General features: G+C 33.5%; 1 protein-coding gene and 2 long non-coding RNA genes across 3 annotated transcripts; 1 reads left to right on the top strand and 2 right to left on the bottom strand.

The window, feature by feature from the left end:
- The first annotated feature begins 303 nt into the window (after window positions 1-303).
- LOC125480858 lies at window positions 304-1,070 on the top strand. The gene is made up of 2 exons (XR_007261118.1): window positions 304-381; window positions 598-1,070. It is a non-coding gene; the product is annotated as an uncharacterized LOC125480858 (long non-coding RNA).
- Window positions 1,071-6,189: 5,119 nt separating this feature from the next.
- LOC125480857 (cytochrome P450 77A3-like) lies at window positions 6,190-7,947 on the bottom strand. Its single transcript, XM_048592059.1, has one exon. The coding sequence runs from the start codon at window positions 7,817-7,819 to the stop codon at window positions 6,275-6,277; it is 1,545 nt and encodes a 514-aa protein (XP_048448016.1). The 5' UTR covers window positions 7,820-7,947; the 3' UTR covers window positions 6,190-6,274.
- A 5,819-nt stretch (window positions 7,948-13,766) lies between these two features.
- Window positions 13,767-14,969, bottom strand: LOC125480855. The gene is made up of 4 exons (XR_007261117.1): window positions 14,566-14,969; window positions 14,274-14,458; window positions 14,138-14,194; window positions 13,767-14,052 (listed from the first exon to the last, which is right to left on the bottom strand). It is a non-coding gene; the product is annotated as an uncharacterized LOC125480855 (long non-coding RNA).
- Window positions 14,970-16,564: the final 1,595 nt, after the last annotated feature.

Raw genomic sequence — 16,564 nt, 5'->3', positions numbered from 1 at the left:
TTTCGTTCTGATGCAATGTAGGCATTTAGAGGGCTATATAACATTTCCCAGTTCTTTTGGAACTCTCCTTATTTTGCAAGTTTTAAACAATCTGGAAAATGCACTGCTCCTGCAGTAAAAGTATCCTTGTTAATGCCTGACAATGTAAATCGACCAAAATAATAGTTCTTTGAGTCCAAGGCAGTATCCTGCTATCCTGAATAAGTTCTCTTCCCATTTTTGTACTCTATTGGTTCCTTAATCTGATTAAGTTAATCCTTCATTTCAATGTTCCGCTGATATGTAAGGATTCTCTTTTCGGTCGCCGAGTCAAGCCTGCTGTTTGTTTCTTTAATGAGGTCAAGCTTGCAATTTGAGTGATATTCCAATGAAGATTATACGGTAAACGTTTATTCTGGTATCTCGATAGCATGGTTTCAGAAATTCTCTCAACTCTGTTGCTTTAGTGGTTAAAGGAAAAGAGAAAAGCAATGAGAATCAAATGAATAATTTTGTCATATTGACCTATAATCTTGGCACTCTACAACAATTTCAAACATGTTATCTCGTAATCCTTGCATTTTTCTTATGAAATTTGATTTTTCTTTTATTTTGTAGATGCACTGTTTGCCTTGCGGAATACCATGGTGATGATGTATTGGGATCCTCCCCTACTGTGAGCACTCCTTCCATGTAACCTGAATAGAGATATGGCTTCAGCAGCATTCCACATGTCCTGTTTGTAGAATATCATTGCGCGAGTTTCCTGAGATAAAACGCCTCATGCAACCCTTGTCCTGTTCGGCTATTCGATCTCATTATGGTACAGAGTCCTTCAGTACCCTTTCTTATCGCTATCTCTTGAATAGTCGTGCATCAAGAACTCATGAAAATCATGGTATGGACCCCATTCAAGAAGATCATGCAGCATCAGGGTGATGTAACAGATGCCAGGGAGAATAGCTCCCCCTTAACTGAGAGTAATCAGATTTCTAAGACTAGGGAAATAAGCATTTAGAAAGCCCATCAAATCCGTACACATTGGTGCCTTCGAATTCAAGATACATCTGCTAATATGAGCTGGTTTGGTATTGCTGTGTTTTAAAAAAAAAGCTGCTTCAGCTGTGCTGTGAGAATAAGCAGCTGTGGAATAAAGCAACAGAGTGTTTGATAACTTTTTTGTAAAAGTGCTTTTGAAAAAAAAAAAAAAAAACAGTATTATAGTGTTTAGTAAACTTTTATGTAGAACAGATGTGAAAAAAAAGTCGTTTTTTCAAAGTTGGGTTTTGCAGTTTCTTGTTTTTGGCTTTTTTCACTCAAATTATGGAAAAAAGCTGAAGTTGAATGTTTACCAAACACAAAAACAGCTCTAGCTTTTTTTGATACCTGTTTTTTTTATAATCATCTCAGTACCAAATCAGGCCTACGTCTGATGGGGCAGCGACGGTGAATGGGTATGTCGTAAAAGTTTGTAAGTAAATGCCATTGTTACCTTCTCTTAGGAAGTTGGTTGTTGGCTCTTCTGCTTGCTGTGTGTAAAATCGTTGTGATTTAATCGTCTTTTTTTCTTTCTTTTTTCGATTTTAGGGTGGCTGGTGTTGGGCGGTTTTGTTAGATCAGTTGTAAAAGTAGAAGTAGATAAAGGTGCGGGAGGTTATGTATTTAACTTGTATGCCCCTTACTGTCAACTCATTGCCATGTAAATGGAGAGAAGGGATGTGTTTGAGCACTATCACCTTTTATCTTGGGACTTAATGAAGCTTGAGAAGGGTCTAAGCGGTAAAATGGGATTAAGATAATGGTTTAGAGCCAAAATTTGATCTCAATTTCAACTTCACGCTCTTTTTAATACAAGCAATATTAAGTGAGGTGAATTGGAATTTAGAATCTCAGATGCACAAATAAACACTTTTAATCACTCACTTGCCCAGCTTCTTTTTATGAGATGTTTTGTTTTTTTTTCTTGCCATCGGGTTGAGTACACCAAAGAAGAATCAAGGAACAAATATTTCGGTAAGAAAATGAGATTATGAGACATAAACTCAGAGTAAAATGGGTAAAAAAAGAAAATAGAGGAAGAATTAAGAAGACTTGAATGTAGAGTTTAAGTAATGACATGGAGTACTTGGGGCTAATGGAAGACTTGGTGTAAAACTAAGCACAGTGGCGTTTTAGGATTCATACAGTCGTTCCCGCTTAGTGAGATAAGATTTCGTTGTTGTTGTGGACTAAGTACATCCCAGAAGAATCAAATGACAAATGGAAAATTGCAGAAGAAGAAGAAGACAGGATTGTGGAAATCACTATATTGATTTTGTTCAATCCAAATCCAATATATCTCAAATCTTTGCATCCAAAATAGATGTGGCATCTTTATGACCCACAGTCATTGATTGACACACATTAAGTTTATGACAACAAAGTTAATAAAAATTAAGCTTATAAACATGTGTTAGTCAATGATTAGACCACAGAGAAAACTATACTTATATTTTTGGGTGCAAAAAATTTGATATCAATCCAATTTAGCTTTTGTACCTTCGTGCCACATCGAAAGATTAAAATTTGCTCATAAATGTAAACCTAACCAGGAGTTGACATTTTTGTTCAGAAAACATATTCATAAGCAGAGGCTTTTGAATGCACTGCTTCCTGCTGCTGGTGCAAGTACACAGAGTTCGTTAGTAGTTGGCAAAACGCATTGGCAGAGAGAGTAAACCAATGCTGTAAATGTTTGTGCGTGTAAATGGATGACATTGATTTTGGAAAAAAGAAAATTTAAGTTTTGTGTCAGCCAGCAATGTTGGTTGAGTTTTATGATTGAGAAAATTGCAGTAATGGTCTTTTAATTTTAATTGAATTGAAAGCAATGATCTTTTCAATTAAAAATTTGTGACCACTGGTCTCTTAACTCGTCAAAACGTGCATTTATAGTCTTTTTCGTCAACTCTATCAGAACTTTTGTCAAAATGAGTAACGTGTCACACACGTAAGGCTGAATCAAGAGGCAATTACAAAAAATCAAAATGAAAAACTTATAACAATGATCCCTCAACTTTAACTCAATTTGAGCAATGATTCCTTAACTTTGACATAATTGTAGCAATGGTACTTTCACCATAATTCATTTTCTACTAAAGTTACAAAGAGGATCATAGTTGCACGTTTAAATGAGTTAAGGGACCAATGGTCTCAAATTTTTAGTTGAGGGGCCAAAGTTCTAATTGAAATATCATTGCTACAATTTTCTCTATATGAAAGGCTCCAACTTTTTTTTTTAAGAGAACATTGTCAATTTTAAGAATTAACGAGGATATTAGGAAATTTGGAAAGTTTTGTGAGAGGCTCTAAGGGGAGTTGAGCATGAAGCTATCCTACACAATAGGCTAATCATAATAATTCAATATTGAACTCACTATTCATAGTAGTTAAAGATCTGACGTCTCACTCTTAAGTGAAGATGAAGTGAAACAATTTTAAAGAAAACACTTTATTTTTGCATTATCTTCGAAAACTCAAAAGAGACCCTGAATTATTTAATTGTCATGATACCAAAATTTAATATACATAAAATACATATAGGAGAATTGTTTTTAGTATTTCAAACTACTCATTTACAAAAAAAAATTTCTTCTAAAGATGGGTTCGAGGTTATTTTTTAAGGTCAGACAACAGTTCACTATTATTTATAGAATTATACAAATAAATCAGAAGAAAGCACCAATTCTCAATAAATAAGAATGCAACAATTTCATTGCATATAAGACTGCGGCAAGTGTTACCTGCGAAGTGAATCCCTACATAATTTTTCAGTTTTTTTCGAAACATGTCGTACATAACAAGCTATAATATAAATAGAACAAGAATGTTACATGTGATTTAATATTTTAGTAAATAGAATGTTGAGTTTCTCTCTTGCATTTTGGATTTGAAACTCGCACATCCTCTAATTATTTTAATAATTTCAAACTTTCACACTTGTTGTTATAATAGTAAATTTGGATACATTAAAAAAAATTAATGAAAAAGATTTAAAAACTTTGAGTTTTATAGATAAGAAAAAATAAAAGTAAAGTGAATAGTACCAAATTTGATTTTTTAATGTAAAAATATAATTTTTTGTTAAAATAAATAGTACTGTAAGTTTTTCGTTATTTTAAGATACGTGATGACTCACGGCAGATTTTCCAAGATGCAATATCGACACATATCCACGTAAAAAGCCACCCAAATTCTTCGGCTTTTGAATGCCATAATGCAGACATATTGGCAATGGCATGATGGTGGTCCATATTCCGGACAAAGATTGTCTAACTTCTCATTTTCGGTGTCCTCTATGCATTTCTGTTTATATGATCACGATTAAATCACGTCAATATTCAATATTACTATTTATTTTTGTTTTATTATCTTTATAAAAAAATTATATAAAATATTAACATGATTTAATTTGATCACACAAAACAAAAAAACATGAATAGACATCTAAAATGGGAGGACAAACAATCATTGTCCCCATATTCCACCTCCACTCGTACTACTGCTGTAAAATCACTCCGCCCTCGTCAAATCCTCGATCCATGGGAACAAAGTAAGTCAAAGAATACTAGCTACATTTTCCATTGTATTTTCACGTGATTAAACACTTAAACTAACATCGTATTTAATGAAATGTCTAAACTTTCAACTTCGTTTAGTTTTGTGTGCCATAATCCTTCAGCTATGTCCCTAAAATAGATGGTTACGATTATCCTATTACATTGTGGGAGAATTTTTAGTATATTCAGAACACCGTCATATAATGTTATTATTTCACTTAAAAATGAGAAGTTCATTCATATTATCACACATGAAATAGTACATCACATAACAAGTATCTTAAGAGCACATAAAAATTTCTTGTAAATGAGAAGAAAAAAGTAAAAAGCAGTAAGTAGATGTACAAAAAAGAAAGTAATTAGTGTTTCTAATTACGTTAGTTTTAGTTCACAATAACAAATTTCTACTCAATGTTTTTATATTAAATATTTTGTTATTGTATTTGTATCCTAAGGTCTTCATGAAACGAGGTTACGCTTGACCATAGCCAATCTTGCCATGATCTCGGGCCAAGTCCCACAATTCGATCGACATGATCGTACAACAATTGCATTATTACTAATATATTTTGATTATAAGATCATTAATAAGTACGTAAACGATTCATATTTCAAGTGGTTGAACTCATGTACGTTTGCACTTGAAATCTTGAGTTCAGTGAGTCCCACGTATTATGATAAAGCTCATTTAGGCAAGATATAAATATATATATATATGTATGTATGTATGTATATCAAGTGTCGCATTCAGTTGAGAAGTGTGACTTTGCGGTCAAGAACAACATTCATGGGGGTCACATGGGATTCATCAACGGATAGCTAGCTAGCTGAAATTCTATGGAATGGGAGGAAACAACACACAATATATAGTTAGTTACTTCTTCAAAAAGTTAAAGTACGTAGCAACTGGCCATACCACGGCACATGATTGCTTTAATGTACCTAAAAATGCAGGTCGACTCAAACATGCAGTTTGTTAAATTTAACCACTTTTAACTAGTACTAACCCTCCACAATAATTAAATAATTACAATCCTAATTAGAGTGGGACTCACGCCAACAAGAATTACACCATATGTATGTACAAGACTTTTTCCACAATACTTGACACACAAGCAACTTAATTAAGATTACAAAGAAATTTAAATGTCTTAGCTAGAGTGCGAGAGAATTTTACAATTTTCTTTCTTAATTAGAGCTGATTTACCTCGTAAACAATGATTAACCATACTGGTCCGATTTACCTATCACAGAAAAATTGAATTAAAGTAACGAAATCTTAGAAACCAATGTAGAGAACCGATGAGTAGAAGTGAAAACGTATCATGTATTGTAGATTACTACTGATCATGATCGATGCTAAAAACATATTTTATATTTTATATTTGCATAAAGCAAAATTTGAAGCTAAATTCTGTTGAAATATACAGAGTTCATGGACACCCAATATTTGTCTAATTCTTTTACTTCCATCTAAATTTTTGGATCAAGATTTTACCCTCTCCATTCCCAAGCGTAAAATCCATTATTTCCATGACATAATACTAAAGAATAATTAAAACATAAAAAAATTTAAATAAAAATAAAAACAAAAAAATGCATAATACAAATATAAAAAAACAAAGATCTACATATAACAAACCCGATCGATTTATCCGTACTACATCAAAACCAAATAGATTTTTCCACCTAATTAATCAGATTCTAGGCTTGATCATAGCTCTTAGAGTGTTCTTCATCACCACAGTGAACTCCAATTTCCCAGCAAAATCTATTTTCTCACCAGCCGGGTAAGCACTCCACTCGAACTCCTGCACCATCCTCGCCAGCATTAGATGAACATGCACCGTCGCCATCCCCAACCCCGGGCATATCCTTCTCCCGACCCCGAACGGCATCATTTTAACTCCGGTCACTCCGGTTATATCAGCCTCCTCCCGGCCGGACACAAACCGGTCGGGATCAAACTTTTCCGGGTTGGACCAAATTTTCGAGTCCTCCGATATGCCGGGCAAGTAAATCTCAACATTCACATCCGTCGGTATATCGTACCCGGCCAAAGTAGTCGGCTCAGTTACTGCATGGGTTAATGAAAAGTAGGTAGGAGGGTGCTTTCGTAAAAGCTCCTTTACTACAGCTTGCAAGTAGGGCATCTTCTCCACATCTTTCTCGTCAACTTTTCTGTCGCCCACAGTCGCCTTAACTTCTTGGTACAGCTTCTCTTGAACGTTCGGATTCGTTATGAGCTGAGCGATTCCCCATTCGAGAGCCGTGGCTGTCGTGTCGGTGCCGCCGTTTAGAAACTCCGAGCAAAGCGTGACCAATTCAGCATGCGAAGGCGAAGATTTTCGTCCCTCCACTTTGAGATCGAACAAAGTGTCGAGGTAGGAGAACGACGTCGCTTTGAGATCCGAACCTGGGTTCTCGAGGGCACGGCGACGTCGTTCGATGAACGGGACAATGTACTGAATCTGCTTGTTTCTTACTTCCAAAGCCCTATTCCTCTGCTTGGAGAAAAAGGGGCTTAAAATCGGCAAATAATCGTCGATTCTGGGGTCGAGCACGATTAAAACCATTTTCATCATCTGATCCATTTTCTCCACGATCTCCTCGTCCATCTCGATCCCGAAACACATTGCCAGAAGGATACAAAACACCGCAAACCGCGCGTTTTTGAGGACCGAAACTACGCCGTCGTTGGCCTTGGCCTCGTCCTTAATCCGCTTGATGAGTGTGTCCATGGCATTTTCTCGAACACTTCGGAACTCCTTGAGGCGGGTGGAGTTGAGCATGTTCTGGACCATGTTCCGCCGCAGGGACCGCCACACAGGGCCGTAGATTGAGGCGTTGACGGTGAACTTATTGCAGCTAAAGATAGTTCGGGTGGGGTTCTCTCTGGGTCGGGTCGCGAAGACGACCCCCTTCTCGATCAAGGCTTCGTGGACAAGTTTGGCGTCACTGAGGATGATCATGGTTCGGGTACCCATTTTGAGAGTGAAAATGGGGCCGTACTTTTTCCGGAGATCGTCGGCATACTCGAAGAATGGTTTTCCGGAGCGGGCAAATTGGAAGAGGTTGCCGACGATCGGCCATCCCGGCGGACCAGGAGGGAGGTTGGGGTGCTTGGATTTGGACTTCTGGGTGAACACGAAGATCAACCCAGAAACGAGAAACGCAAAGAGGGTGAAAAAAAGGTGGTAGTAAGAAGAAAGAGAAGCAGAGGAGAAGGAGAAAGCAGCCATTGATGAATACACGGAAGGGTTTGAGTGTGAGGAAGAGAGAGATGCGTATAAATGGGCAAAGCTTGAAATTGCAGGTGGGATCAATAAAGGCTCGTTCCTACTACTTTGAAGGGGTTCTTGCACTTTCAGTGGCAGAGCAGTGTGGTTGGTGGTGGGTGTAGATTGTTAAATGCTACCTCCCAAGCTGGCAATCAACGTCATTTAATTTTAATATTTTTATTAATTAAAACATTTCAATAATCTTAAATCAAAGAAATAGACTCCTCGTATACCGTAATTATCATTTACAAAGATTGAAATTAAATGATGTAACTTGTCCAATTCATCTATCATCTAAGATTGATAAAAAAATATAATATAAAATTATGATAAGAATAACGTTACTCAAATTTAACAGTGATATAAAGTACGGGCAACTACTATTAATTTGGACAACTATTTTTATCACTTGAGTACAAATTTTTCTTCAAACTTTTTCAACGGTTCACTCGAGACAATTCCCAATTACATGATTAATCACATTTCAGATAAGTTCAGCATGTCTGCTGATGGTTTTGCTTTAATCGGCGCATAATTATGGTCAATATCGTGTTTGGTTTGGTAACTTTTCTCCTACAATAGTTTATCGGTAATGATAAATAGATCAAAATATTAAATCAAATGAGTTAACAATAAGAAATAAACACGTTACTCAGCATGTAGATAATAATTCAATCATTAACAATTATATCATCTTGTTTACAAAATTTAGTTTAAAAATTTAGTCTCTCTAATATTACTCTAGTTTATAAGTTACTAATAAGTTTGGTAATAGAATTCGTCGAAGATCAATACGTCACAAACTATATTGGGATTGTTTATGAGACATAGCAAAGGAATTTGTTGGGAAAACGAAATGGACATGAATAAATAAGAGTAATAAATTGGTGATGACAAATGGTTGAGTGAGTGGTGCTATATTATGGATGGGATGGGGATGGGGATGGGGATGGGGATGGACACAAATTTATGTAGCAGAATCGGTCAAGTCTGTGGGTTTCCTTAAATCCGCTAACTATTTGTTGGTTAAGGGTAAGTTTGTGTGTTGTGTATCCTTGCAGTTGCTAGTTTTGAGTAGAGTAATGTTAGAGAGATCAATTTTTTTAAACCAAATTGTAAACTAAATGATGTGTCACCAATAAGAAACAAACACGTTAATCGACATTTAATTAATAATCCAATTACCTACAACCACAATATTTAGTTTGCAAATTTAATTTTAAAAAATTTGATCTCCCTAGTATTACTCTTTTGAGTAACTTGTGGGTTGGATTTTGATTTGCAATTCAATGCTGTTTATGTGAAACTTGACTCTACCACATCTTCTAGAAACATCTTTAAATGTTTAAAAAGAAAAAAATTTCAGAAGTACTTTTAAAGTTCGTTGGGAAGTGCTTTTAAAATAACTAAGAGGTTGGGAAGTATTTTTTAAATAACTAAGAGCGCTTTAATTTAAATGTTATAAATAGGGAAAAGTGAGAAAGAGATAACTTTTACTAGAGATAGAAGTGGAATGGATGCAATGTATCACATTGTTTATTTTTCGTAATTGTCTCACACAAATGATGCAGGTAAAGATGGTGATAGGGATTTTACCACTTGCAAAAGTAGAGATAAAAATACTTAAAAATACTTGCAAGAGTACAAGGTTATCGAAGTATAGCAGCTCAAGCAAGGTTGTTTTTCGCAGGGATTGAATGAATAATTTATGTTAAAATCAAATCTTAATTAATTATTTGAAAACAAAGTTTAGAAAAAGGTGATTTAATGACCTAAAATATTAAAAACGAATTTAATTAAAAACAATTAAATAAATTGAGAAAGTAAAGAAAACCAAAAGAAAATAGTTTTGCAATCTATTTAAGTACTAGGGTTTCGCCGTAACCTTAACAATCATACATAGTTCTTCCAATTACTTATGAATTACACATGCATATTTTGAAGGTTAGATTTCCTAAAGTATGCCCTACTTGGAACCTCCAACATAGAACGTATATCTAACATGCACCTGTCCGTGGCGTCTAGATCGAATATGAACATACAAGACTCATTAAGTTTTGTGAAAACCTTTTGAAAAACCATACAACCCTTAAGACATGTCGTCCATCTTAAGAAGTTACACATATTAACCACAAGAAGCCATCGGCAAATTCAGGGACAGCCCTCCATCAAAATTGCATCAAATTACTTTTCTAAATATTCTAATGGTGGCCAATCATCAAGACAATTAGATAGTTTAAAGCACAATGATTAATAATTCAAAACTTGAGTGCATAATATCATAAGCAAATTGAAAAGAAACTACATATTCTTGCTAAAGCTCGTGGCCTCGCTCTAGCAAACAAAACTAGTTACTAACAACCATAAAACAAAATATTATTAAAAACATGGATAGAAAGCACCTTGAGAATACAAAGTAATGCATTCTCTCCCCTTATCTCCCTAATGGCTAAAAAGCCTTATTTATACTACTACAAAATAAAATTCTTCCTATAAAAGGACTTAGAATAAAACTAGGAAACATAATAAAATAATAAAACAGAAAATAAAAGGTCTCCTATTTGAACTAAAATTCAGAGTTCTTTGAAAATTAATCTTTTGACCAACCAAATAAACTCCGATTTGGTCTCAAAAGGTCTTTTTTTAAAGCTAAAGACGTCCTCAACAAATCCTCAGAGGGAATCTTCATCAAAATATGCCATCTTGACCTTCAAAATACTCAAAACGTCCAAAAACATCAATCTGAGAAAGCTAGGCGCTAGACCTTTATTTCATCGCCACGGTCAAATGGCTTGGTAGAAAATTCTGATACTTTGACACAATCATCTTGAAAGACTCATGAACATAGTCCAATTGGAATCACTCCAAAATTCATCCGTTTGGTTACTTTTTGCACCAGAGGAAGTCGAATGTCCTATATTGAAAATATATAACAAAGTATCAAAATTCTACCAAAATAACTAATAAACTATAACTAAGATTAGGGTAAAATATATAGTATAATATCGACTCATCAGATGGGAAAAGGGATATTGGTATTATTGCTTTCGATCTTGATATTATGTATTGTTTGATCATACATTGCATGCTCTTTATATAGAGCAAATTACGTGCAAAAGTCTACAAGGAAAATTAATACATGTTGAAAAAATGCCATACAACAACAAATTATGACAATACTACTATTTCTAGTCCTTTTTATTTTTCACTTTTGGTTAAACCATGTGGGTATTCAATTCCCATAGTTTTTACAACATTAAATGTTTTTTTTGGATGAAGTATCATATTTGTTTTTCTTACATGTCATTTAAAGTGTTTTTCTAAAATCCACTTGAATTGTTACTAAATATCACCCAGAGTAATGCTAGGGAGATTGAATTTGTAGACTAAGTTTTGTAAACTAAATGATATGGAAGTTGATAATTGGATTATTACTTAAAAGTTGATAAACGTGCTCATTTCTTATTAGTGGTACATTATTTAGTTTGCAATTTTAATTTATAAATTTAGTCTCCCTAGAATTATTGTATCACCAAAAACACTTACAGTTCTAAATGAGTACTTAACTTTTTCGGCTAAATATTGTCAAAATTGCTTTTTATAATCTAAAAATACTGTCAATTGTTTTTAAAGGACAATGATTCTCTCCCCTCCTTTTACATTCTCTATTTTATTTTTCTCCTTCTATAAAAAATTAATATAAGACGTTGACATGACTTAACCTTTAACCATTCAAATAGGAGGAGAGGGAAGATGAGAGAAAAAAAGAGAGGAGATAATCCTATTCCGTTTTTTAAAAACACTTTCATTCGAATATTGGGCCCTTTAACCAAATAGGCCTCTATAATTTAAAACCTGCGATCCCATTCTATAAGTCCAAGTCTTATCTAACGCGACAAATGGGCCGCTGCAAATTCGGCACAATTCGTTGTGCCCCATTCGTAGTGTCACAAGACATGTGTGGCTAGGGGTGGAATCGAATAGGTAACTGAAATGTAAGGCGAAATCACAAACCAACGAACACTTGTAGGGACGAGTAAATCGCAACCGGCACTGACACGGCCAAGTCAGTTTACCCACTTTTAGTTAACCGATTTGGTCGACCGGAAGAAATCGATAGAGTTGAGTTTTTCGGATGATTTAGGTGAGGCAAAAAGGGGAGGACAGTATTACGAACCCATTCTCAAAGCTTGCAATTGATCTCCAAACAACAGTCCTGGTGGCGATGAGAAGGAGAGAATAGAGAGAAGACCGGAGGAGACGATTATGGCATTGTTGTGCACATGAATATGTGATGTAAATGACATTCATTTTCTTCTTTTTGAAAAGGATTGAAAGATGTTACGTCGGATCTCAAGATACGTACAAAATTAATGCGCGACATCAAGATGTAATGGTACAATAAGTACGAAGAGTTTATTAAAACTCATACATACATTATATCAGAGAATTAACGACAGTTACAATAAACACTAGTTCAACAATGAATTGAGGCATTAATCTAAATATAATAATAAAAGTTTACAAACCCTACTCTTAGGTGTCACTGCCAGCATGCTAAACTACTCTCAATCCCTCAGCTCGAACCCCTGATCTAAAACTTTGCAAGAAAGACAGCTACATTATGGGGAAGTGTATCGTGTTACACAAAATACCTGATAAGCTATGAAACTTGTGAAATGACAAACAATAACATATAGTTTACAACCAAAATGGTACAAAAGCATGCAGTCTCAATTCCTAATTTAGCACTTGACACAATTCAAATCACCAACACCAGTTTTATTCCCTAAAACACAATCACATGCTCTTCCTTTTACTCATATGATCCAAAGAGCAAGTTTTGAGGTTTTTTTATTTTTATTTTTTATTTTTTTATTTTTTTTAAGTAAAACTAGCCTCTCTGCACGCACTAACGTGCGTGCGAGAGGCATTTTGCATCACGGGCGCTACGCGCCCCAAAGATGTGTTGTTTTAGATATTCTTATATTTCTTAAGTGATTATTTTATAAATTGTGTTTGTGTCCATCACAACAATTTCTTATTATTTTCAATTTTTTATTATGTTCAATCATCTAACTTAGTCTTTTTGCACCTGTTCATTGTACCCAAAAATGAAATTTATGAATTGTACACTAACCAATCCACCTTTTTTTTTTTTTTTTTTTTTTGCTTGCTAATTATTATGGTGTCTTTTTTTTTTTTTTTTTGGCTGATAGAATTTGATTTCACGAAATGAGCTATGTTTGATCATTATTATGACTTTGGTAATTAAGTTACTCAGTCTAGTTAGAATTTTGTTATCTCCATCAGTACCATTTTACCTTTATATATTGTACAGAAGAAGATCAAGAGTTAGGTTCCTTAAACTCTCAAATAAAATAAAAAATATATGCTTAATTATTTAATGTTGTATAGAAAATATGAAATGATCAATATATTTTGTAACATGAGGATTAGTGGCTGTATTAAAAGGGTGCACAACAACATTTTTTTATTATGGTGGAGAAAAAGGTATTATGGGCAATATTTGGCGTCATTCGAGCAGGTTGGCAGATCATTTGTTCAATGGTTGTGTGAATGGGATACTTGATGCAGTTAGAGGAGTGAGTACGTAATTATGGGTGTGCCATTTTGGGTTGGGACTGAGATGTTCAACATTAGAGCATGGGTCAGGCTACGTAGTTCCAATTGCTTGAGTTGAAGAAAGGTTGATGAGATAATGATGTTACCGTAAAATCATCCCATCATTCCAAAGTGATAATGGTGTTATTGCATGCCATATTGTCATATTGCCACATTTGTTGAATAATTTAGGAGCATATATTCCATCCAATTTGCACATATGTGAGTAATCTCTCATACATTTTTTACTATTTTTTTCTTTAAAACAACAACGAAGATAAAATGGGAAAACATATACTATTTATAAATAAAAAAAATATGAAAATATGACATGTAATTTGATTTCTAAATACATATTGACAACACTTAATGTCCTTAAATCAAATTGTTTCAGATTTATAAGTTTTCAATCAAAGTTATAGGCTAGCTAGGGATGAACTCCTAATATATGAAGCAAAGCAAAATATGTACAACATGTACATATGTAAACATAGCGCCTACGTGTGAAATCAAAGTCATGCTTGCCACCCATTTGCTTGCACTTGATGCTTTAGATTTTCATGGTTAATCTGCAAGCAATGATGATAAAATAAGAAGTCTAACTATAATGCACAATCCCAACTATAAAGATTGTAAGCAACTTAACCTAAATACCTTTAAGTTTGACAATTTTCTCATGGCAATACTTTTACTCCAGTTACTTGTAGAATACTAAAGATAAATATATTTGTCAAGTTTGAGGTAACAAATTGTAACCATATTTACAAAATTAAATAATAAGAAATATTACCTTAATCTTGTACTTCAACCTTTGTACTTTGAGACGGGTGTGATGCTTGTAAAACTGACAAAAAATGCAATTTTATTTATATTTGAAAATTGAATGCAATTTGAATTTATAGTATACTTTTGTATGAAAATAAGAGAAGACTTACTATATTTAGAAAAGTTGTTTGGCCACTGTTAATCTTTTTTCTGCACCCATAAATTGTTTTATTTTATTTTATAATTTGAGATAATTAATTTGTAGAATGATATAGAGAATGCCATTAAAAATAAATAGGTAAGAAATGGTGTTGTACCTTATTTGTTGGACTTTATTCCAAATACGTATGATCTGAGGAGTTGTTGAAGGTTTTAATTCTTCCATAGCCTTTTTCATGCGCCGCCTATATATTGAAGGTATATATAATGTTAGATTTCTTGTAACAAATTTGTATATAATTTAGGATACATACTGCTCATGCTTCTTCTTTTTCCACTCTTTGAGAATCAGTTGGCTTAGATCAGTAGTTTTTACTCCGACAGATATATCCCAACCAGGTGTAAAAATAGAGACACGTCTGTTTGAGATCTTATCAATAGGTTCCTTCTTCATTTTTTGTGGGTATTCTTGTAAATATCCTAAGAATGAAAACAAATAATTTTTAAAATTACCATAGCACACGTATAGCACATTAAGATAATCAAAAGTGAAACTCATAATCTGACCAAAATTTTAAAAAACACACAATGAAGATTTTGAAGGAAGAAGTTAAAAGAACCCATATGAAGCTAAACCTGGATATTCATACAATTACATATTATGCTTACATGAAAATGTGTAAAATGAGTACAACCATGCAGGAAAAAAAGTGAAAAAAAGAAGCTTACACCTAGATTAATTTCCTTTCTACGCCTAGGGAGAGGGAGTGGGAGAAGAATGGCAAAGCAAAAAAGCGAAAAAATTGAAATAAAGAAGAATGATGACTCGGGCGTTGCTTAATACCTGTTTTATCCTACGTTGGAGTGTGAGAGTCTGTAAAACCAAGCAACAACTGTTGATAGTAGTTGTATAACTGAGGGGAAAATTAACATTTGAATTTGGATATGGGAAAATAAGTAGGAACAGAAAAAATGAGATTATACGAACGGGGAAGTTAGTGCTTGTAGTGGGCAAGCTTCACGGTTTTTTGAAAACCCACGACAACCTTTACCCCATTCTTTCTCCCACGTTGGTTTCATTTATTTATTTATTTTTTTTAATCTATATATCATTTTATAAGATATTAGTATCTCCTCCTAGAATGGATAGAAATTTGTTGGAGACATCCTAATCCGTCTAAATTAGTTGGACCATATGCATATGTTAGTATAATGTATTAGATACTTTTTTTAATATAGATATTAATATTTTCTCCTAAAATGGAGGAGAAGTTATTCCGTTCTTGTTGTTTTATTTGTTTTTTTTCCCCAACATAACAAATTTGAATTTCTCTGTTTAATATCTCTCTCCTAAAATAGAAAGCAGTTATTCACCATGTGGCCTTTTTTTAACTTTATTTTTTAATATTTATCTCCTAAAATGATGTTCTCGACTTTATTTTTTTAATTTGTTTTTGTTGCCTTTATCATTTATCTCTCCCTCCTCTCCATAACTGCTATCTTTTAGAGGATAATTATCATGATATTTTATCTCCTCCTAAAATGGATAGAAATTGGTTGAAACATCCTAATCCATCTAAATTAGTCAGACCATATGCAGATATTAGTATAATTTATTAGATTTTTTTTAATATAGATATTAATATTTTCTCCTAAAATGGAGAAGTTATTCCGTTCTTGTTTTGTTTTGTTTTTTTTTTCCAACATAACAAATTTTAATTTTTCTGTTTAATATCTCTCTCCTAAAATGGAGAGCAGTTATTCACCATGTGGCCATTTTTTCACTTTATTTTTTAATATTTATCTCCTAAAATGGTGTTCTCCACTTTATTTTTTAATTGATTTGTTTTTATTAAAGTGTTGATTTTTGTTTTTAATTAAAATGTTGTATTTTAGGGTCTTAAAAGAAAATGAGGAACTGGACACACTTTTTTCTTTGTTTTACTGTCTAAACCGCAATACTGCTAAATTTTAGAGGATAATTATGATTTTTTTTTTATTTTTTTATTTTCTGAAGTTTATTATTTTCCAATACAGTTTTTTTGTTCGGTTATGGTTTTTCTTTCCAATTTGTCCTACCTTTTTGAACATTTAAAGGTTTGATTGTGTAGATAACAAAGAGACTTTTTTGGCATTTTGAAATGCTTCACCAATTTG

This window comes from the organism of the source record quoted next, unplaced genomic scaffold (assembly GCF_019419815.1).
Source record: "Pyrus x bretschneideri cultivar Hongxiangsu unplaced genomic scaffold, Pyrus_bretschneideri_v1 Contig361, whole genome shotgun sequence".
Lineage (NCBI taxonomy): Eukaryota > Viridiplantae > Streptophyta > Magnoliopsida > Rosales > Rosaceae > Pyrus > Pyrus x bretschneideri.
This window is presented reverse-complemented; position numbering and strand designations above follow the sequence as displayed.